This window comes from Pavona decussata, unplaced genomic scaffold (genome assembly GCF_977016875.1).
Source record: "Pavona decussata unplaced genomic scaffold, jaPavDecu1.1 SCAFFOLD_6, whole genome shotgun sequence".
Lineage (NCBI taxonomy): Eukaryota > Metazoa > Cnidaria > Anthozoa > Scleractinia > Agariciidae > Pavona > Pavona decussata.
The window spans coordinates 3,315,746-3,337,500 of NW_028145430.1; the positions used below are offsets into that span (position 1 = coordinate 3,315,746).

Sequence of the window (21,755 nt, forward strand, 5' to 3'; positions counted from 1 at the left end):
ACTATGGGTGATCCCAAGGGGGAACGAATTGTACTTCCGTGGGTGAGGCTTTTCAAGCCGAATCCGTTATTAAAAAAGTGATCCAAGTCATCTTAATTTGACTTGTTAACTGAAAGTGGATTCCTGCCGAATTAGCATCCATTCAAAAACGAGGCTTGTGTAACATAGGTGGCTTGATAACTTTGCAAATGACTAAGGCATTTTACGGTACATTTTATCGTCCTATCTTGACGATACCACAGCCGACGGCTTCGGACTTTAATAGTCAACAATAAATCATTACTCATGATCAACATTACAGGTTTAATTTTACCTTTTCAGATCCTTTTAACTACAGTACTACAGAACATTACACTGTTCCACTTTTATGGGAGAGAGGGAGTTAAATTCTGTAATGGAGTCATGCAATGATATTATGAAGTTATAGAGCTACAGAGAACTATTGGATCTCAAGACAACACGAGTTCATATCTTATAAGCGCCAAAATAGGAGTGGTTTGGGCCCAACCACATCTTGGTAGGATTTGCGCCGATAACTTTCACATAGATCGCGTCTCCTGCTTTCAACTGGAACACGCCAGCGGTAAATCCGGTTTCCTCTCTCCCAGGTCGCAGATCATTCTGAATCATCAAGATAAGCTGACTGCCTGCATACACAGCCACACGGTTATAGCTATCATTCAGTGTTGAATTGAAGTACAGCTGGGCATAGATATAGAAGAGACCACCCTCAGGCACGTACAGCCGTCCCTCGCCAAATTCAAAGCCGCCCACCAAGTGACTCTTGGGATCGTTCTCATTCCACGAAGTAAGCACTGGTTAAATAAATGAGAGAAGCAAACGAATTTGACTTTAAAAGCCTCGAAAATATTCTTTGTCGTAATAAAATAAAGATGGTAAACATGTGTACATGATTGTTGTTTGTTTATTTTTGTTTTCCTACTCTCTGTGATTAGTTAGCAAACCTTGCGTTACTTTCAAAACCAATGAGAACCAAAACCAAAACTAATTGTGACTTGCTCGTACGCCTTTTCCTGCACTTGCAATTGGCACCGGATATATGTATTTACCTCGAGTTTTGGTTGGTTTTAAAAATGTGTTGTTTACTGTTTGTTGCATGTAATTGCCCAGAGTAATTATACTCAGTTTGAATTTGGCTTTATCAGACGTGTCTGCATTAATAACAGACAGCAATTTTACCTACCCTGGTTTGAAGCGTAGAACACCGCTCGTGGGTCTCCACCCTCCAGGTGAGCGGAAAGCGGTTTGGTACCCTGTAATGTTTGACGGTAGTTATCAAGCCGATTAATTTGGGAATCATTGAGGGTTTATTTAAGACGTATGATACATTTTTCATGAGCTCCCTAACACGTAGTTCCCTGCCTACAAGTAAACATCAACACTGACCAAAACAGTCAACAAGTAAAAACAACAACATAATAAAAGGCACCCTAATACCCTCAAGCAAACAAATGGTAATTTACACTATTGCAGCTGATGTAAGTTACAATCTTTGTTCTCGCGTTTAATAGTCAATTTCCTTGGAATTCATCTGAACGGATACCAAAATAGATTCAATGGCACTGCCTTTTATCCTTTTTGTGTTTTTCTGTAGAAGAGGCTATGGCAACAAAGCAAGAAAATGTTTTTTTATTTGAAAAGTGTCATCGGGCTAGGTCTTGGCTGTACTGGTTTTAAAAACCCCTTCGTTTTCGGATACATTTACAGCACGTGCACACAAAATAAAATCTTAGGCAGCCATCGTCTGTTTGAAAACTGAACTTATTTGCGCGAAAGCAATGATACATTGGAAACAAGACGAATAGTCACAAGAGCAACCATAACGACACTAACAAGAGAAATCTGGGTAACAGGAATTAACTGTCTAGCTAACTGACGGGTGCCCTTTAGGGATTTCAGTCAGTTATTCGCCCAAAATACTCTAACAATTAAACATGTTTACACTAGTAATAAGAAGCAAAAATATCCAAACTCTAAACCTAACGAATATGGGCTTTTTTTCAGCACTAAAGAAGTCAGAGCACCTTACGATAAAATTAAACTTACAAGAGCGAGTGAACCGGCAACAAGAGAGGATGCCAACACAGTCACCAGGAGCAACATGGCCTGAAATTGAACGAGAGAGGAAAAAGTCATTTGAATGACTCCCAATAACGTTTTTAGAATCTAGATTCCCTTGAAACAACAAAATTACTTTAGATCCTTTTTAAGCTCGGAATCTCCTTTTAAGTGATAGAATTGGAGGTTAAAGTTGGAATTAGTTACAGATGATAGCTGCGACCCCTCCTGGAGGAAGCTTCAGTCTCCTGCCTCGATGATAAGGGACCGTGCAATAATTACCTTGGGGGGTGGGACTAGAAAACCAGAGGATGGAATAGGGAAAAATCACAACTAGAGAGAGGGGGGTTGGATGTAAAATTTAATGCATACAAGGGGGCATTACTTTTTCCACTCTTTTTCACAAACTGGAAAAGTGGTAGAAGAGCTATTAGAGTTCAAATATTTATACTTGCTTACACTGGACTAAACTGGGAAAATATCAACTCGAGATGTCTTGATCTCTGACTTGGCTGATTTTTCAGTATTTTCCCATCTGTCCTGCAGTAGGAAAAGAATGCCTCTGTTGTATATTAAAACAGTGCTACTTTATTGGCACCAGGTTTTGATGAAACAGGAACCCTTAAACGCTTTAAAAGTTGCACTATGATGTTATTCAGTGACAAAGAAAGATGCAAATGTAGGTACTAAATGGTATTATAAATAAAGAGAATGGAAGACCCAATTGTTAAATTCAATAGCAATAAATTGAACTATATAACTTTAAACAGTTTGATTATTTTAGCAAAGGACGCTTATAAGTAATCCAAAGTAAGCTCAATCAAACAAGAACTACTTAATCACATTTTCAGATTCTTCAGCAAAGATTCTGGAGTTCAGAAGATCTCCTAAGCAACCTTTGTCTGTTGTAGATGTAAACAATGAAATAGTTTCACAATCAATTCCTTCACTGGCTTGCTGAATGCCATATATCAATGGATCATACTCGTTTGTTAATTGGTGAGCCCCACAATTAAGGACAAAAATATGAAACAGGCTCTCTTCTTTCTAGCCTCTGCGGCATTAATCTTGCGCCTATTGGCTTTGGCTAATCCAAAAGTTTGTTTTAATGGTGGGATCATGACTCCCGTAACATTTTTTTATGTACGTTTTTTTGACTGTTTTTTAATTTATGCATTAAAATTGTTTTGTCAAAAGGTTAACTGCTTGTTCGTTCAACTGTGTTTAGAAGTGGCATAAAGTATTGGCCGCCTTCTAAAACCTCAAGAGATATTTCAAATGAAACTTCTGAAAAAAGCGATTATTTTCAGTTTCACTTAAATTTTGCCAAATAAATCCTGTTTGTTCAGTCAATTGTGTTTACAAGTCGACATAAACTAGTGACCACGTTCTAACACGTCAAGAAAAATTTTAAATGAGACTTCTTAAATAATCGACCATTTTTTCACCTAGTAAATTTACCAAAATAACCCTGAAATTTTTGGCGAAATACAAAGGCACATATACAAAGGTGAGGTCGAAAAGATCAAAGTTAACAAAATACCATAAGAAAAATGACCAAAAACCGCTGATACAGCCTGCGCCTATGTTCCCGTCTTCTAGAATTCTGCGCATGCAACGCATGCAACGGCAATCAATTTTAACCCCACTTTTCAGCGTGTGGCCCACGGATGACTGATTACGCGGGATGCCCCGAGGGGGCATACCGTGTCTTAAAACGGGTCGATTTCTTTTTTTTTTTTCTTCGTAGTAGCTACAAATCGGTACATTAATTTATTCATTAAACTCTCCCCTCTCCTACTAGGGATGTATTGTTCTGATTGTCTTCAACAAAGGCAGGCCAATCAAAATCCATTCTTGTCGCTTATATCGTGAGGGAGGGGACCCACTCACCCCTACCTGTGTGACGTCAATGCATCATTTGATATATTTATTAATGACGGATTAAATAGTCGCGCCATATTGTTTTAACATGTTCTGGACTCAAGTGTGCCGTTTTCAAACGGAAATTTCACCATTTTGAAGCGGTAAATCGAAAGAATAACTTCTAAGAAGCACCCGACACGTAAAACGGTGGAAATTGGTGAGTTCCTGGCGAAGGAATCGTGCTTTGTTTGACAGTCTTAGACCACGACGCGAGACTGAAAAGAGGTCATTGAGAAGCTTACGTTATCGTAATGGAATTTCACAAATTTTCCGTAGCCTCTCATGCAGACGTTCTTGGGGGTTCGTCACGCGTTCCTGCCCTAAGAACGTCTGCGTGGGAGGCTAAAATTTCCGGTGATACTCTGAGTCACGTAACACAAAGGAAACAACGTAACGCGATCGTCGTGACTTAAACTATTCCACTAGCAAGGATAGTCTTATCAATCGGCAAAGCATACAGTTGGAATAAATGAATCAGCCCCAGCATCACGCGTAATGCCAGTGTAGCAGGCATCTTGTTTCTTCATTCGTATAAAACTTTAAAACTAGGGAAATGCTAATACACAGCTCCAATTTAAACTATTTACCCTCAACCTAGCGGGAATTAGGTTGAATTGCTGCAATGCTCTGAATGAACAATCTTTCAGAAAATTTTGGAAGGTAAATGATTTAAAACTACGCTTGATTTCGCAACCAAGTTCTGCTAAGTCGTCCTAAGGAAGTGGATATTTCGGATCGCCAGTCGCCTTACAATTTTTCGTTTTCTCAGTCGCACTGGCTGCACAGAAAATTACTTAACGACTAATTGCACTTCTAAACGATTTGAGGATGCGAATTTCGTTGGCAAATTAGAATTGCAGTAATTCGTTAAGGTGCTAAAAAGAGGTGAACAGATGAACAAATGAATGGAGTTGGAGTTTCCGACTCAGGAATTATACGTTGGCCGAAAAAACAAACAAAAAAAAAACAACGCTTTGCAATTTAGAAACACTTCAGTAATTTTCAGCGGTGATGTTAGGCAGTTCAATTTCACTCTTAATTTCCCAACTTACCAAATTTGGTTTTCTGAGAGTGTTAATCCTCACCGATGGGGCTTCAGGTTGAGAATGAGTAGGTCGAAACTGTTAAAGAACATCATTATGCATCATTATTTGAATACAAAATTTGAAAACTGTTTGCAGATTAACACAGCTGGAAAAATTTTCGACAGATTAGAATTTTCTAAATTCTACATGTAAGGTATTGCAGAAATTTAGTTTGCCGTTCTCGGAAACGAGCAGCTTAGTGGTATATCAGAATGTCTACTTTTAGAACTGAATTGTGCCTCATGGAAACTTGATCCTAGGCTTAATTAAAACTCTCTCATCGTTCATCGTAATTCATAATTCATCCTCTCGTAATTCATCATTAAAGTTCATACATTCACTGGTTAAATAGAACTATTTAATAGACCAAGAAACCTTGTTTAAAATTCATTGGGAAAATTAATAGAATAGTGCAAATGTTATTATTGCGACTGTTTGCAGAGTAAGGCAACTGAAAAAAATTCTCGACAAATTAGAATTTTCTAAGGTGTTGCTGAAAAAATAAATAAGAGTGTGCCGTTCCGGGAAACGAACAGAATAAGTCGAACATGAGATTGCCCACTTGAAGAACTGAATTGTGCCAATTATTGACTTGATCCTAGGCTTAATTCCAATTCTCTCGTAATATAAAGCTAAAGAAATCCGTCATTAATATTCATACAATCATTGGGTAAATAGAACTATAGTTCATTAGTGAACACGAAACCTTGATTTGTAATTAAAATAGTGCAAATGTTATTATTGTGACTGTTTGCAGAGTAAGGCAGCTGAAAAAATTCTCAACTTTATGAATATGAACACAACAATTCAGTGTGGATGTCGCATCACGCTACTGTAAGAAAAAACTGTGCTGTTGTATGCATCAAACAGATTCATTCCCAGACTTTGTGATGGTGAACTGAATCGTGTTCCATGGACTTAATTCAGACTCTCTTTATCTACATGAAAAGGAATTTTATCATTATTTAAGATATCATCCTTTAGGCTCGGCTGGGTGAATCGAGCTGTAGTTTTAGTGTTCCCCAAAGCCTTTATCGATACGTCATACTGCAAATTACGGATTTATTCCGGCAAATAAAAAGAAATTGGGAATTTGCTTACGAGAGATTATTTACTCAAAGGTCGAATGTCACTGTTCTTGTTTTAGAAATTCTGAAAGAAGTCAAACGAAGGTCTTCGTTTCCTCGAAGTAAATTAATAGCAGATATACTGACATAAGCATCGTTTGACAAACAAGAATATTTTACATTAAATTGCCTAAAAACGCCCCAAAAATTAATTTTGAAGGGGGATGAACTTAAATTAAGTTTAAGAGCTTTTCTCCAATCAGTGAAAAAAAAAATGTTTGTGCGTATTTCCAAAAAGGTAAAACGACTAAGTTCGACGTATGAACCGGGCCTAATTTGTTTTGAAAGCCGATCTACTAATTATGCGTTAATTGTCCCAAAGATAAAATGGTTTGCTTACTCAATTATGTACACAAGTCAAATCTGTGGGAAAAGTTCCTCCTGTGTCCCAGAACACCAAATAACTCGCGAATAAATTCTCACAAAGGTTTAATGTCTCACAATAACAACGCGCCTCAATCTGCTCAGTCTCGAAAAAAAACAAAACGTACCCGATCCTTTTTTGTCGCACGTGGTCCTTAGCCTAATTTGCATACATGTATTGCTTCAAAACGAGGCGTCACGCAATTTGTGTAACAAAACATTCCGAACACCCTCCCCCCATTTAAGTGTCTATCAGCTTAAATGTCATTCTCACTGTCCTCAACTTCTTGTGAGAGAATGTTCCTGATTTGGGCGTTGGCAATCTCTTTGGTCCTTCTGTTTGGTCCTGCTCTTGGCACAAACACTTCCGCTTCTGGATTTGGCTTCCGGTCAGGTTCTTCACCTCCGATTTCCAGGTCACACACAAGTTGTAAAGGGCGCTCCACCACGTATCCGTTCCCTTGTTTCAGCTTCAATCCTCGTACCTTTCCATCCTTTCCAGTAACGTTTCCCATTACTCGTGCAAGCTTCCACAGTGCCCGATCTTTCGCTTCACCTTTCAGCATCACCACCGCCCCTGTCTTTGGTACATTTCGCTCTGCATTGCCTGTGGAGTGCTGCTGTCTTTCCTCAAGGGCGTGAACATATTCTTTCATGAATCTCTTTCGGAGTTGTTCTTTGCTCCTACGTAAGAATATCATTCGTCTTGTCACCCTTTCCTCTCCAATCTTTTCAAGGTCTTCTTCTAGAACTGGGGTAGATCTTCCTCTTAGCAAGGTGTTTGGGGTTAGCACTGGTTGCTCAAACTCCTCCCCTTGGTAGAGCAGTGGCCTGTTATTCATGGTTGTTTCACAATCCAGCAAGACCTCTTCTAGCTCCAGATAGGTCAGTAGGCTTCGGCCAATCACTTTTGACAGACCTCTCTTCATGATACCAACAAGGCGCTCAAAAAAGCCTCGCCACCATGGGGCCCTGGCCAAGTTAAACCTCCACTTGATGTTCAGTGTTCCCATGTAGTTTGCTAGGCTGTGATTCTTCTTCAGGACGGACAACCATTTTCCAGTGGCCACAAATGTCTTCCCATTGTCACTCACTATAGTCTGGGGGCATCCTCGTCTGGCAACGAACTCCTTCAGGGCTCTTTGAAATTCAACGGTGGAGAGATCACGACACAGCTTTAGATGTACTGCTCGCGTACTGGCACATGTGAACAATGCAATGTATGCCTTGGCAGTGACAGACTTCTTAATCTCGTAATGTACGGGTCCTGCAAAATCCACCCCTGTAACGGCAAAGGGGTCAGACAGTTCAACTCGGAAAACAGGCAATGAAGAATCGATGACACACGAGACAGACACCGGTTTTTTCCTATAGCGTTTGCAAATATTGCAGTTACGAATTACTTTCTTCGTTAGAGCTCTCAGCTTCGGTATCCAAAACTTCTCTCTTATGCAACACAAGGTGGTTGAGACTCCCCCATGCATCATCTGTTCATGGACTTGTTGAACGATCAGGGTAGCCAATTCGTTTTCTCTGAGTAGAAAGACTGGATGATAACCACGAGCTCTGCCGACGCATCTCAATATCCCTTCGTCATCCTTCTTTAACGTCACATCAGACTTAAGGGGTTGGGATGACTGCGCTTGCTTGATCCAAAAGTTCTCTGCTGCTTGAAATTCCTCGGTCGTTAGTGGACCTTTATGCCTTTCACCCTTTCTGCAGTTCTCAATAAAGCGCCTCACAAATGCTGTGAATCTTAGGAGTTTCCAGTATGATGCATACTTGTGCAAAAGGATATCTGTGGTTACATTCTTCTCCCCCTCTTCCTTTGCAAGCAGCTGCTTCTCGAACTTAGGTTTCACACTTTCTCTTGCGGTCTCAGAGGTCTCTGAAACTTCAGGTTGTTGTGGCCACTTGTCTGGGCTGCTAAGCCAACTTGGCCCTTGAAACCACAGGTCTCCCATCTTGATGGGTTCAATACCTCTGCTTCCCTGGTCACTAGGATTGTCACCAGTTGGAACGTGGTGCCACTGTAGGTACCCCTTCTCTTGAATGGTTTTGGTTCTGTTCCGCACAAACTGCGACCACGTCCCCTGTCCCTTGATCCAATACAGTACCGTAGTGCTGTCTACCCAACAGTGATACTCGTCAATTGGATGACCTTGCAATACTCCCTTCACATGGTTCATCAGCCTGCTCAGTGTGTGTGCACCGATAAGCTCTAAGCGTGGAATTGATAGGTCCTTTGGTGCGATCCTTGACTTTGCGACAAGCAGGTTCTGGTGAACTGGTGCAGCAGTGTGTAATGCCACGGCATAAATTGCTACTGAAATGGCTTGCTTGCTTGCATCAGAAAAACCATGAAGAATGATTCTTTTTACACCTCTGTTCACAACACTGCGTGGAATGCTCAACTGAGGGCATTCCTCCAATCCTTTCAGCCACTTCTTCCAAGGTTTCCGTATGTCATCCGGTACTTCTTCATCCCACTTCAGTTTCCTCAAGCACACCTCACTGTAGAGAATCTTTCCGGTGATGATGACTGGTGCTGCTATTCCCAGCAAGTCAAAGACACCATTGATAGCTGATAGCATCTTCCTTTTTGTTAAAGGGCCCTCACTGATTGCCCCCAAAGGTTTCATGAAACGGATTGAAAGTTTTGTCTTCAGTCTTGTTCCAAGGAACTCCCAATATATTTGTCTCTTGGGGACCAGTTCCAACCTCTTGCTTTGCATAAGTTGAACTTGTTACAGATACCATTGCATCGTCTCCATTCCTTAGGGGTTGTTCTAACTCTGGGATGTTGCTGTGCCATTTGTGTAGCTGGAAGCCTCCTTCCTCCATTATCCTCGTAGATTCCTCCCTAAACGGCAAGATCTCGTTGTGTTGTTCACCACCTGACTGAACATCATCCACGTAAGTGTTCTTCAGCAATTCATCTGTAGTTCTGGGGTACTTGTCAGCATACCGGCTCACATGCTTTTGAAGTGTGGCACCAAGAATGTATGGACTTGGCCCCGACCCAAAGATCACCCTAGTGAAACGATAGTGTACCACTGTTCTCGAGTCAAGATTCTCATACCAGAGAAGACGAAGTGCATCTCTGTCCTCTGGGTGAACCCTCATTTGTAGAAAGGCCTTCTGGATATCTCCGGTGATGCACAGGAACTTCAGTCGGTTCCGAAGAAGGATGTCAAAGATTAAAGGCTGTAAAGGGGGTCCAACCTCCAAGCAATCATTTAGTGACGGTAATTGAGGATCTGTTTTCGCTGAACAGTCATATACTATCCTCATCTGGGTTGTTTCTGCTCGCTCTCTGATCACCGGCTGGTGAGGAACGTAGTGTATGACCTCCCCCGTGGGTATTTCAGGTGCCACTTCTAAGATCCCTTCTTCCAATTGCTGCTCCATGACCATATGGTACTCTTCAAGCCTCTGCATCTTTTCCAGTTTTCTAATTGTGCTCTTTAGCCGACCCATAGTGAGTTCCTTGTTTGAAGGCAATGGGACATGGTCCAGTTTCCATGGTAACCTTGTTGAATAGGTTCCGTCTTCCAGTCGCTGCAGCTGATTCATGAAATCTTCATGGAACAGGGCAGGAATGTTTTCCACATCAGTTAGACCAAGCACTTCCTGTGAACACATTTGCATGAATTCGTCATGGTTTGAGTTCAAGAAGAAACCCTTCTCTGCTTCGGTATTGGACAAGATGGATTTTCCAGCAATGACCCACCCCAACATTGTAAACTCAGCTCCGGGGTCAGAGTCTGGGTTCGATCCGAGGACTGCAGGCTCAGTAGACTTGATCCTTTGAATGTCAGCCGCCCCTAGGATAATGTGCACAGGTAGTTTTTCCGCAGTCACAGTCTCTTTACTAAAGACTAGTCGCCTCAGACGATGATTCTTCTGCTTCAACTCAGAAATTCTTGGGTTGGGTAGGTACGTCAAGACGGGCTTTTCTGCATTGATGCAGTGTAGCTCTATTCCAAAATCATCGGCCACATTTAACTCTATGCGAACCTTGTAGATTTCAACTTGCTTATCCACTGTCCCATACATTTGCTCAATGACTCTCCTTTCAGTTCGGTATGGTCTAATGTTCAGTTCAGTCAATAAATTTGCACCAATGTATGAGCTCCCTGCTCCACTGTCTAGCATGATACGCGCTTGTACACCATTAACTTTGGCTATCACAGTTGAATGCAGTGTTGTTTGAGAATCATTTACACCATAAAACCTGTCTGAAGGGGTGGCTGGTCCTCCCTGAGAGTGTGGTGGCAGTGTTGATTTTGAGGGTCGGTCGCAGATAGATGTGTGATGTCTGCTGTTGCACCTCCTACATCCACGAGACCTACACTGGAAAGCCGCATGCCCAGACCTTGCGCAGTTGTAACACAGGCTGTTCCTCTTTAAAAACTCTCTTCTGCTGGCGAGGTCCAGTACCTTGGTACACTCTGAACTCCGATGCTGGGCTGAGTTGTAGTAGACACAAGATGGAGGGGTTGGCAGCTGTCTTGGTTGTCGCAGGCTGGGACTGGACATGAGCATACTTTCCTTTCTCCTTAGGTGATTTCCTTGATTTCCCATAGGTTTCTTGGTTTCCTGCTGGGTAGGGGCAGTTGCATCAGGTAAGGGGTTCCTGTCTATGTACTTGCGTAGATTCTCCACCAGTTCTTCCAATCCCCACTCTTCCCAGTTGTCGTCCTTTTGCGCCATGGCTTCTCTCACCGGTCCTAGTTTATCCATAATGCTGTAAACATAGCTTTGTGCACCCTGTAGTTTCTTCATTGTTGCCAAGGTCCTCACGTTCTAGATAGCTGGCTGTGAAAGTCATGGATCTCTTTGACTCGGTTGGCACTTGTAATATTAGGCAATGATTCCAAATCCTTTATCAACGCCTTGTGAACTTTAATATCTTTACCGTAGATTGTTTCTAAAATCTTCTTGGCCTCATGGTATCCCTCTGCAGTGTGCGGTAAGCCGAGAATGTGACCTTTAGGTTCCCCTTTCACCAATTCAAGAAGATAATTAAATTCACTGATTTCAGAAATTTTGGAACTATCCACCTCAACGACAAACTGATTCCAGAATCTCAGCCAGTCCTTACAGTCCCCTGCAAATGGCGTTATCGTATACTTCTGCAATTTGACAACTTGCGGCTTTGCCATTTCTTGCTCGGCCTTTTTCTTTTCCAATTCCATTTCGAGCTCAAGCTTCTTTTTAAACCAGTCTTCCTCCCGCCGATGCAACTCATGTTTCTCCAATTCCCCTAACTTTTCTTTAAGTCTGCTTCTTAACTCATGAACAGGTATCAAATCTTCCTTGCGAGCGTTTGACCAAGCTCTTACCTCTTCGAAAGGCTTTTCCTTATCCAACATGGCGTCCTTCACAGCGTCAGCCAAATTCTCGAGGGTTTTGTTTATCTCGCAAATCTTCTCTTGGGCCAACAATAAATCCTCTTTTATGTCGCTCTTTAGTGTAATTCTGCTCGGCAATCTCCACCATGTTTACAATGTTTTGAGTTTCACTTCGACCGCCGATTGTCGTATCCGTAAGTTCTCTCCCAAATCTCTCGAAGCTCCAGATATGTTAGGATCTTGTCCTGGCAGGGTCGCCACTTTTGGTGTGGGAAAAGTTCCTCCTGTGTCCCAGAACACCAAATAACTCGCGAATAAATTCTCACAAAGGTTTAATGTCTCACAATAACAACGCGCCTCAATCTGCTCAGTCTCGAAAAAAAACAAAACGTACCCGATACGTTTTTGTCGCACGTGGTCCTTAGCCTAATTTGCATACATGTATTGCTTCAAAACGAGGCGTCACGCAATTCGTGTAACAAAACATTCCGAATAAATCTAAGGGGATATTCTAAAGTGAAACTTCTGAAAAAAGTCAGTCTTTTTTGTCCTAGATATTGCAGAATAAAACTTTTACTGGGTTAATTAACCGGTAAAAAAAATTAACAAAATACTAAAACGGCCTTTACAAATGCGAGGTTTGTTAGATCGAAATCACAGAAACACCGTGAGAAAAATGACTCCAAACGGCAACAAAACGTGCTCCCCTCCTCTAGAAAGTCATCTTGTTTTCAGAAGTTTCAGTACAAGAAGCAATCCCAGGGGCTCGAAAATGTGCTCTATTTTTTGGAGTGGGGCAAACAGTGAGGGTCGATTATGGATTATAAGTAATACTGCGCTTTGTTCCGTAAACTCATATTGGCAAGTCGCCTTAATGGTTGCTAGCGCAATCTCGTACCAAGAGTCTTCAGGCTTTTTGGTCAGCGGGGCAACGCGGGGGAAGACTCTGGAGACATCGAAAAAATTCAGTTTTTTGTTTTGATTGGCTGTTCCGTAACGGTTTCCATTGTTTTACCGCAGAAATCCTGCGGTAATGAAATTCGATGTCCCCAGAGTCTTCCCGGCGTTGCCCCGCTGACCAAAAAGTTTGAAGACTCTGGGTACGAGATTGTCGCTAGCGCGATCACAACCGACGGATTGCGCCCAAAAGGGATAACTGTACTTTTGACTGATTCACCTTAACAAAACGATTGCTTGACCACCAATAAGTAGAATCATAAACTGAACTATATGGACATATCAATCGACGCCATGGATCTTTTTTCTGTCTCATGAAATTGTTCTCAAACAAAGGATTTGTTTTTTTATCTCGTTCGAGTGAAGTGTTGTGTGACTCCGCCGAAACCAAAAGAGAAGCAGCTACGCCAGTTTTCATGCTGCTCACTTCAAGACAAGTTTAAACCCTCTAATCGAAATGAGTGTTTTGGTCATAAAAGACACCTGAAACTGTATTTTAAAAACGTTTGTACAAAAAGATTATATCAATTTATCAGAATTCATCATTTCAACCAAATTCTCAAAAGTAAGAGAATTAAATACCCGCCTTTTCTCACGCTAGAATCTCGGATTGAATACAGTAAAAACCCGCATATAAGAACCTAGAATTTTCGAGGTCAGGCTGAACAGGTTCTTATATTTTAGGGTAGTTTTTCACAATTCAGGCTGACTAGGTTCTTAATAGGTTCTTATTTTTCAGAGGTTGTCGTGGTGTAACCATTGGCAGAAATCGTCTATAAATCGTCTATATTGAACTGTAGCTTTATGGAAAACATATTTCTAGTGAAACTCCAAACAAATGTAAATCAAAGAAAACATTTATACACAATAACTTTTTGTCACACAATTAAAATCCAGAATTTTGACCATCAAAATTGGAGTGATTTTTTTTGTATAAGAACCAATTTCTTTGCCATGCTGAGCAGGTTCTTATATTTTTGGGTATTTAAATGCCAAATTTCAGCCTGTAGGTTCTTATATCACTAGGTTCTTATATGCGGGTTTTTACTGTAGGAAAAACGCTAAGTATTTGAGTACACTATGTATAACTTCTTAAGAAACAAAAAACTGAAGGCTCTTGTCCAAAACAAGAGATCTCAAAAAAATTTTCAATTACTTCATTATTCATATTTATTTTGAAATAGATGTTTAGTAAACCTAGGCAGTAGGCAGCGGAAAAAATTCTGATGAAAATTAGAATGTTATAAGTTCAGTTTCGGGAAGTTATGAATGTCACGGAACGGTCGAGCGATTGTCCACGATCGACGTATGTTAGCGAGTTCGCTCTAGAGAGGGACACAAAATTCTAAACAAAATGTGAATTCAGACATGTATGCCTAGAATGGGAAGAAGGAAAAGAAAGAAGGTCAGAAGTTCATCGAGTTTTGAGGGTAATACATCAGTCCTGCAAGAGAAAGACGAAGAGTGGGACACGGAATCATCTGCAATAATGGCGGATAACAACAACACGACGGAAAATCCTTCGCTAATGGAAATATGGAAGGTTTTAACGCAAATCAAAACAAATACGGAAAAGCTGATCGTAGACGTGGAATCCCTTAAAGGAAATTACAAAGAGCTAAAGGAAACTTTGCAAAATACCAAAGGACAAGTCGACACTCTTGTCAAAGAAAATAACGGCTTAAAAAGCAGAGTGAAATCACTCGAGGAGCAGCTATTGGAGTCCAAGAAAGAAGTGGAAGAGTTGGATGAAAGACTGAATGATATCGAAGCCAAACATGATGACCTGGAGCAATATACCCGAAAGTTCAATCTGGTTATACACGGAATACCTGAACATGAAGAAGAAGATAATGTAGCGAATGTTGTTACATTAGGGAAAATTCTACAAGTAAATTTAACACCCGGCGACATAGACATTGTGCACCGAATGAACACGAAAAGCAAAGACAAGCCCCGACCTATCATCGCCAGATTTAGCAATCATAACGCAAAGAGCAAACTGTACAAAGCTAGATTTAATCTTCGAAAAGCGGACTTCAAGGTTGTAGGAGCGGAGAAGGTATTTATTAATGAAAATTTAACGGCGTGGAGAGCCGAGCTTTTCAAAGAGGCGAGAAAACTGAAAAAGAAATATCGAAATGGTAAGACATGGACTATTGACGGTAAAATTTTTTTGAAAACAGACATCACCGCTAAAGTAGTGAGAATTGACTCCCACGAAGATCTGAAAGGCCTTTAATTTTCGGGATCCTTTTCGCGACATACTTGGTAAATTATTACAAGAGTTTTTGAATGTACCTCTCTAGCTAGCATCATTGAGCTATCTTTTAGGCCAGCTGGTATTCTAATACCCAGGAGAGGTAAGTAATTGTGTTAATCTTTTTTTGTTTTGTTTGTCTATTCTTCTTTTTTGTTTGTCTTAGTGTGTGGTTTTTTTCTATGTAGAATTATATTCAACGTTAATGATCGAGTGTAATTAATCAATTATTAATGCAATTGTAAATCAGTACTGCGTATGTTGATGTAAGCAATTTATATGTATTCCCTTTTTTTGTGTGTGTATGTTTGTGTGTTTCTACAGCTTTGTATTTTAGTGTTGTTATTGCAAATGAAAAAATTTTAAAAAAAAAATCTCAAGGATTTATTCTAACGAAAAAGCCGGACTAAGCATTAACTTTTCTTGAAGTAGACCCACAGCAGATAAATAAATTTAGCATAGTCAAAAACCTGCTACATTATATAAATCATTACATGCACAACTGTCGTTTAAAACAGATTTGCCGAGTAACTTGAGTTATTAGAATTATCCTATCCGACAAATTAGTTGTACCAATGGCAAAACTACACGGCTAATTTTGGTTTGGTTATGACGTCACTTTTGTCCGTCCGACCGTCCGTCCGTACGCAATCCCACAGTGCTAATGCGCCCGTGTTTGTTCGGCGGGAGATCACACAGTCAGATGCGTTTAGAAAAACAACAGAAATGCTAATGAAGACAAGATACAAAGTCAATATTAATATGTATTCGTTGGATATGTCGATAAACGTGGGAAGAAGAGAAAGAGATCGAGAAAAAGAAAACAAAAAAGCGGATAGTTCAACGTGAAAGAGAGCGACGGATAGCAAGTTATAGAGCAAGCCGGCCGGAACAGTAAGGTTAAAGAAGTCTCACATTTGCCTATATCACCCGTTCTTGATAAGTTATGATAACTTTTAGAACTCTAAAATAGCTTTACATAAACACTTTAACCGCTTTTAACAAAACCAATATTCGAGGGGAAGTTAATTTTTGAAAATTTTGTTTCATGGCCGTGTTTTTTCATTTTCACCGCACAGCTCTCATGTGTTTGTAAACACACACAAGTTTCAAAGCTCTGAAATAATTCTACTAAACACCAAAGAGTATTTTTCTGTATATTCTACTTTTCTTAACGTTTATTTAGAGACTAGAATTATTACTATAGGAGCAGAATTGACGCAGTTTTTTTAATTTCCAAACATTTTTCCCCGAGCCCGCGCTAACTTACTCTCGCAAAAACTGTTATCATGACGTGTAACTCGACGGCCGTTTGCAAATCATTTTTAAATGAAAATGCTTTCTTCCAGGCAAAAATCGATAATTTCTCTTTATGTTACGTGTTTCAAGCCTTATACAGATACTTTAAACGTTTCGATACCACCAATATTCGCAGAGAAATTATTTTTGGACAAAGAGTTTTCGAAACCCACACTGCACCTCCCCCCCTCCCTCCCCCCCCCCCCCTACGCACTCCTTCCCCCCTCTCAAATGCTACCCTCCCCTTTTGGAACAATCAAAACTATGGGTGATCCCAAGGGGGAGAGAATTGGACTTCCAATTATTGTTCCGTGATACATCCGTGAGTAGCCTATTGATTCCCCAGGGAAGTGAGGCTTTTCAAGCCGAGTCCGTGATTTAAAACGTGATCCAAGTAATCTTTATTTGACCTGGTTGACTGAAGGTAGATTACTGTTGAATTAGCATCCATTCAAAAATGAGGTTTGTGTAACATAGGTGACTTGATAACTTTGCCGCAAATGACTAAGGCATTTTACGATTCATTTTTCGTCCCATCTTGACGATACCACAGCCGACGGCTTCGGACTTTAATAGTCAACAACAAATTATTACTCGTGATCAACATTATAGGTTTAATTTTACCTTTTCAGATCCTTTTAACTACAGTACTACGTATACAGAACATCACATTGTTCCACTTATTGGAGGGAGGGGGTTAAACTCTGTAATAGAGTCATGCAATGATACTATGAAGTTATGGAGCTACAGAGCAACTATTGTATCTCAAGACAACACGAGTTCATATCTTATAAGCGCCAAAATAGGAGTGGCTTGGGCCCAACCACATCTTGGTAGGCTTTCCGCCGATAACTTTCACATAGATCTCGTCATCTGCTTTTAACTGGAAAACACCAGCAGTAAATCCGGTTTCCTCTACCGAAGGTCGCAGATCCTTCTGAATCATCAGGATAAGCTGATTGCCTGCATACACAGCCACACGATTATAGCTATTCTGCGGTGTTGAATTGAAGTATAGCTGGGCATAGACATAGTAGGGACCATCAACAGGGACGTACAGTCGTCCATGGCTAAATTCAAAGCCGCCCGCCAAGTGACTCTTTGGATCGTTCCCATTCCACGAAGTAAGCACTGGTTAAGTAGATGAGAGAAGCAAAGAAATTTGTCTTAAAAAGCCTCAAAAATATTTTGATGGTAAACATGTTTGCATGTTTGTTGTTTGTTTATTTTTACTTTACTACTCTCTGTGACTAGTTAGCAAACCTTGCGTTACTTTCAAAACCAATGAGAATTAAAACCAAAACCAATCGTGAGTTGCTCTTACGCCTTTTTCCGCGCTTGCAATTGGCACCGGTTATATGTATTTACTTCGAGTTTTGATTGGTTTTAAAAATGTGTTGTTTACTGTCTGTTGCTTGTAATTGGCCAGAGTAATTACTCAGTTTGAATTTGGCTTTACGACACTCAATTGAAACCCCCTCTATCAGACATGTCAGCATTAATAACAGACAGCAATTTTACCTACCCTGGTTTGTAGCGTAGAACACCGCTCGTGGGTCTCCACCCTCCAGGTGAGCGGAACGCGTTTTAGTACCCTGTAATGTTTAACGTTAGTTATCAAGCATGTTAATTTGGGAATCATTGGTTTAGTTAATACGTATGACACGTTATTATGAGATCACTAACAAGTAGTTCACTGCCTACAAGTAAACACGCATCAACACTGACCAAAACAACAACAACCACCACCTAAAGGCACCTTAATACCCTCAAGCAAGCAAATACTAATTTACACTTTTGCAGCTGATATAAGTTAGATTTAGCAAAACGTTTTCTTCGTGTTTTGCTGTCGACTTCCTTGGAATTTGCCTGAACGGATACCAAAATACATTCAACGGCACTGCCTTATCCCTTTTCTTGTAGAAGAGGCTGTTGCCAGGGTGGCATCGACATCTAAAAATGAATAAAACTTAATGACCAGGGTCTTGGCTTTGCTGGTTTTCGCATGCGCTTACAGCACGTACACACAGGCAGTTTTAACATCTTTTAAAAGGAGCCATCATAAGTTTGAACATGTTTACGGTAAAGAAAACAAGGCAATGAGCACGTGACCCAGACCATAGCTTAATGATAGCCAAAAAAACTGAACTTATTTGCGCAAAAGCAATGAAACATTGGAAACAAGAGAAATAATTACAAAAGCAACCATAACGACACTAACAAGTGAAATCTGGGTAACAGGAATTAACTATCCAGCTAACTGACGGGTGCCCTTTAGGGATATCAGTCAAGTATTCGCCCGAAATACTCTAAAAATATCCAAACTCTAAATCTAACGAGTATGGGATTTTTTCAGCACTAAAGAGGAACACATGAGAGCTAGTAAGTCGGATCACCTTACGATATAATTAAACTCACACGAGCGAGTGAGCCGGCAACAAGAGAGGATGCCAACACAGTCACCAGGAGCAACATGACCTGTAATTGAAGGAGAGAGGAAAAAGGCATTTGGATGACTCCCAATAACGTTTTTATAATCCAGATTCCCTTAAAACGACAAAAGTACTTTAGATCCTTTTCCACCTCGGAATCTTTTTTCAAGTGATAGAATTTGAGGTTGAGGTTTATATTAGCTACAGATGATAGTTATGACCCCTGCTGGAGGAAGCTTGTCTAGGTACAGAGGGCCCATTGTCTGGAATTTGCTACCTAAAGCCATCAAGGATGCTTCCTCCCTAGAGCTTTTCAAACAAAAACTTAGACAGGCCTCAAGGACATTAGATCGTATTCAATTCGAAAAAGAGGCCTGTGTGATAACATCAAAGCAAACGGATTTTTTATATCTCTAAGTTCTTGAAATTTCTTTACGTTGAGTGAACTTTTATGAATTGAGAATTGTACATATTTTTAAGTCGCTTTTTAGTTCCTGGCAGGTCCACACCAGTATTTGGGTTGCCACAAACCGACCTGCCTTAACAAAAATTATATGTATGTATGTATGTACGTACGTACGTACGTACGTACGTACGTACGTATGTATGTATGTATGTATGTATGTATGTATGTATGTATGTATGTATGTATGTATGTATGTATGTATGTATGTATGTATGTATGTATGTATGTATGTATGTATGTATGTATGTATGTATGTATGTATGTATGTATGTATGTATGTATGCCTCGATGATAAGTCGTTCATTGGGGAGGAAGGCCCTTCGTTACCGAAGGAGGAAACCTTTGATTCAATAATTTTTTTTAAAATTCATTCGAGAAACAACTTTTAACTTTAAGTTAAAATTAACAAATTAAGTCGCCTTTGGTAGAACAGAAATGTTATACCTATAGCAATTTAACAAACTTTCCAATCGATTTTCAAGGGATGGAAAATTTCGCCAGTCATTTAACCTTCGTATTTTCGTAAGTGCAAAATTTCTCTAAAAGTTTAAACATTGCACTTAGCTTCCAATTGTCACTTATTTATAACCAAAGTAAATGGAACATTTAAAGGGCATCTACCTTAAGTATAAAATTCAAATCGGCCCGAAACAAGTATTTTTTTGGAAAAAAAAAAAAACTTCCAACCGATTTCCAAGGGAAAATTTGGCCTGTCATTTACCCCTAATAAGTGCGCATTTCTCCAAACATTTTACTAAACATTGTACTTAGCTTCCAATTATCACTTTTTAACCAAAGCGAATGAAACATTTAAAGGGCATCTATCGAAAGTATTAAATTCAAATCCGGTCGAAAAAAAATTGGGGGAAACGACGATCTGTACCTTTCCCCTCTAAAAGCTCTACAGTCTTGAAGAATACTGTAATATTATTTTGTATAGTGCATAGCTGATATAAATACTGACTGATATTTTCATCAGCTGTAATTTTCTTCCCCTTGCTTGTTCTTTGAGGTAAAGAGGAAATATAAATATGAAAATATTTGAAAAATATTTGTGTTATAGCCAATCCAAATTTCACTCTTTTGGTTTTGTTTTGTCTTGTATAATTTCATGAAGTATGAATGCAGCATGGGTATGAAAGGTGTAAAAATTCGGCATCGTAAAAAGAAAGGAAAGAGTTTAAGATCGCTGTCAACAAAATTACGGGTTTAAGTTTGCAACTGATTTACCAATAGAAGGCAGAAGTTGATGGAAGAAAATTGCGAGGAAAAGGTGCTTCCCGAAGATTCGACAGTTATAGCCTGAGTTAAATTAAAATAATGTCACCGATTCAGTGAAAAAGAAAAACTAATTTTGGTTCTGGAAGTTGAAGTCAATTACGAAATGAGTCATCTAGGTGGACACGGTCTTTGAAGGTGCTCTTACCTATCCCCTTAATAACTTACAACTGGTAACTTAAAACTTGTAGTAGGTTGGACGCTACTGACCCAACGTTCTTTCCTTAATCTTATGTTAGTAACCCACCTCAATCGCTAAGATTCGTAGTAGCTGCTCTCCTCTGGTAAATGAAAAGCAAAGCAGCCTTTCTGAGTTCTAAATGAACGTGAGCTGAACTCTTAACGACAAAACCTTAAACCCTCTCAGTATGGGTTGATAAAACAAGGCACGTACGGTTTAATTAAACTTCCCTTCTATTTTTATAGTTTTAAAATAGCATTTGAAAAAATTTACAATTAATAACAATAGTTTTTGACAATAAGTCTATGAACGTAAATATGCCTTAGTTTCCTATGTAATTTTCTTTTGATAATGACTTGAACAAAACTGCGTTGCATGATCAACGGTATAATTAAATTACTGAGACAAGATGAAAATGCTTGGCAACTCCTCTACTCTGCATGCATCCAAACGATGTGACGTACTAAACATTGGTCATCCTAGGGGATTTGATCGCCACAGTGGGTGATTAATTGATTCTCTGTTCCAAACTCACACCTTACGCAGCATATTCGGTCAACCCTTATCTGGTTTTTAGTTTTAGTTTGTCAGCGTACTGGGATGTCATGTTTTAATTTGCCACCATGTTTACCCTTTCCTTGGCTAATCACCACTTTTTAAATTACCCTTGAGTTTCCTTGTTGGTTTAGCCACAAGCAAAGCGCCTCAAGTGCCCAAGATTCTATTCACGTCCTTCATCGTATAGACAGATTTCAAAAGAAGATTAGGAGTGCGTGTATAAACCAAAGTTGGTAATGTCCCTAGAAAGCTCTTCTTCGTCCTCGCAACAAAATGTGTGGAACTTCAGACATCTACTTAACATTTGCTACGCTTTGAGGTCACTGTTGCATCCTCCCGTGTCTTTTATTTAGTTTTCAGGCTTTGTTGAGGTTTTTTTTTTTGGCT

General features: G+C 39.9%; 3 protein-coding genes across 5 annotated transcripts in view; all 3 read right to left on the reverse strand.

The window, feature by feature from the left end:
* Positions 1-21,230, reverse strand: part of LOC146489203 (lymphotoxin-alpha-like) — a 109,000-nt gene extending 87,770 nt beyond the window's left edge. The window contains exons 1-4 of the mRNA XM_085106981.1: positions 20,877-21,230; positions 18,872-18,931; positions 17,979-18,048; positions 17,079-17,584 (exon numbers count right to left, since the gene is read on the reverse strand). Coding sequence (XP_084963107.1) covers positions 17,235-17,584; positions 17,979-18,048; positions 18,872-18,928 — 477 coding nt within the window. The 5' untranslated portion in view covers positions 18,929-18,931; positions 20,877-21,230 and the 3' untranslated portion in view covers positions 17,079-17,234. Of the gene's footprint in view, positions 17,585-17,978; positions 18,049-18,871; positions 18,932-20,876 lie in introns of the transcript that reaches the window.
* The window catches only part of LOC146489204 (uncharacterized), a 119,204-nt gene that overhangs the window by 76,369 nt on the left and 21,080 nt on the right, over positions 1-21,755 (reverse strand). The window lies entirely within an intron of this gene.
* Positions 290-5,115, reverse strand: LOC146489212 (tumor necrosis factor family member eiger-like). The gene is made up of 4 exons (XM_085107009.1): positions 5,058-5,115; positions 2,068-2,127; positions 1,205-1,274; positions 290-815 (listed from the first exon to the last, which is right to left on the reverse strand). Exons 2-4 carry the CDS (start codon positions 2,122-2,124, stop codon positions 466-468), a joined length of 477 nt encoding a protein of 158 aa, XP_084963135.1. The 5' UTR covers positions 2,125-2,127; positions 5,058-5,115; the 3' UTR covers positions 290-465.

Bases quoted from the DNA above. Each gene is read 5' to 3' on its own strand.
- LOC146489212 (XM_085107009.1), bottom strand. From the start codon at position 2,124: ATGTTGCTCCTGGTGACTGTGTTGGCATCCTCTCTTGTTGCCGGTTCA. The intron at 1,275-2,067 runs GTAAGTTTAATT...CAAACATTACAG, and splicing joins TTGCCGGTTCACTCGCTCTT to GGTACCAAACCGCTTTCCGC. The intron at 816-1,204 runs GTAGGTAAAATT...TTATTTAACCAG, and splicing joins GTTCTACGCTTCAAACCAGG to TGCTTACTTCGTGGAATGAG.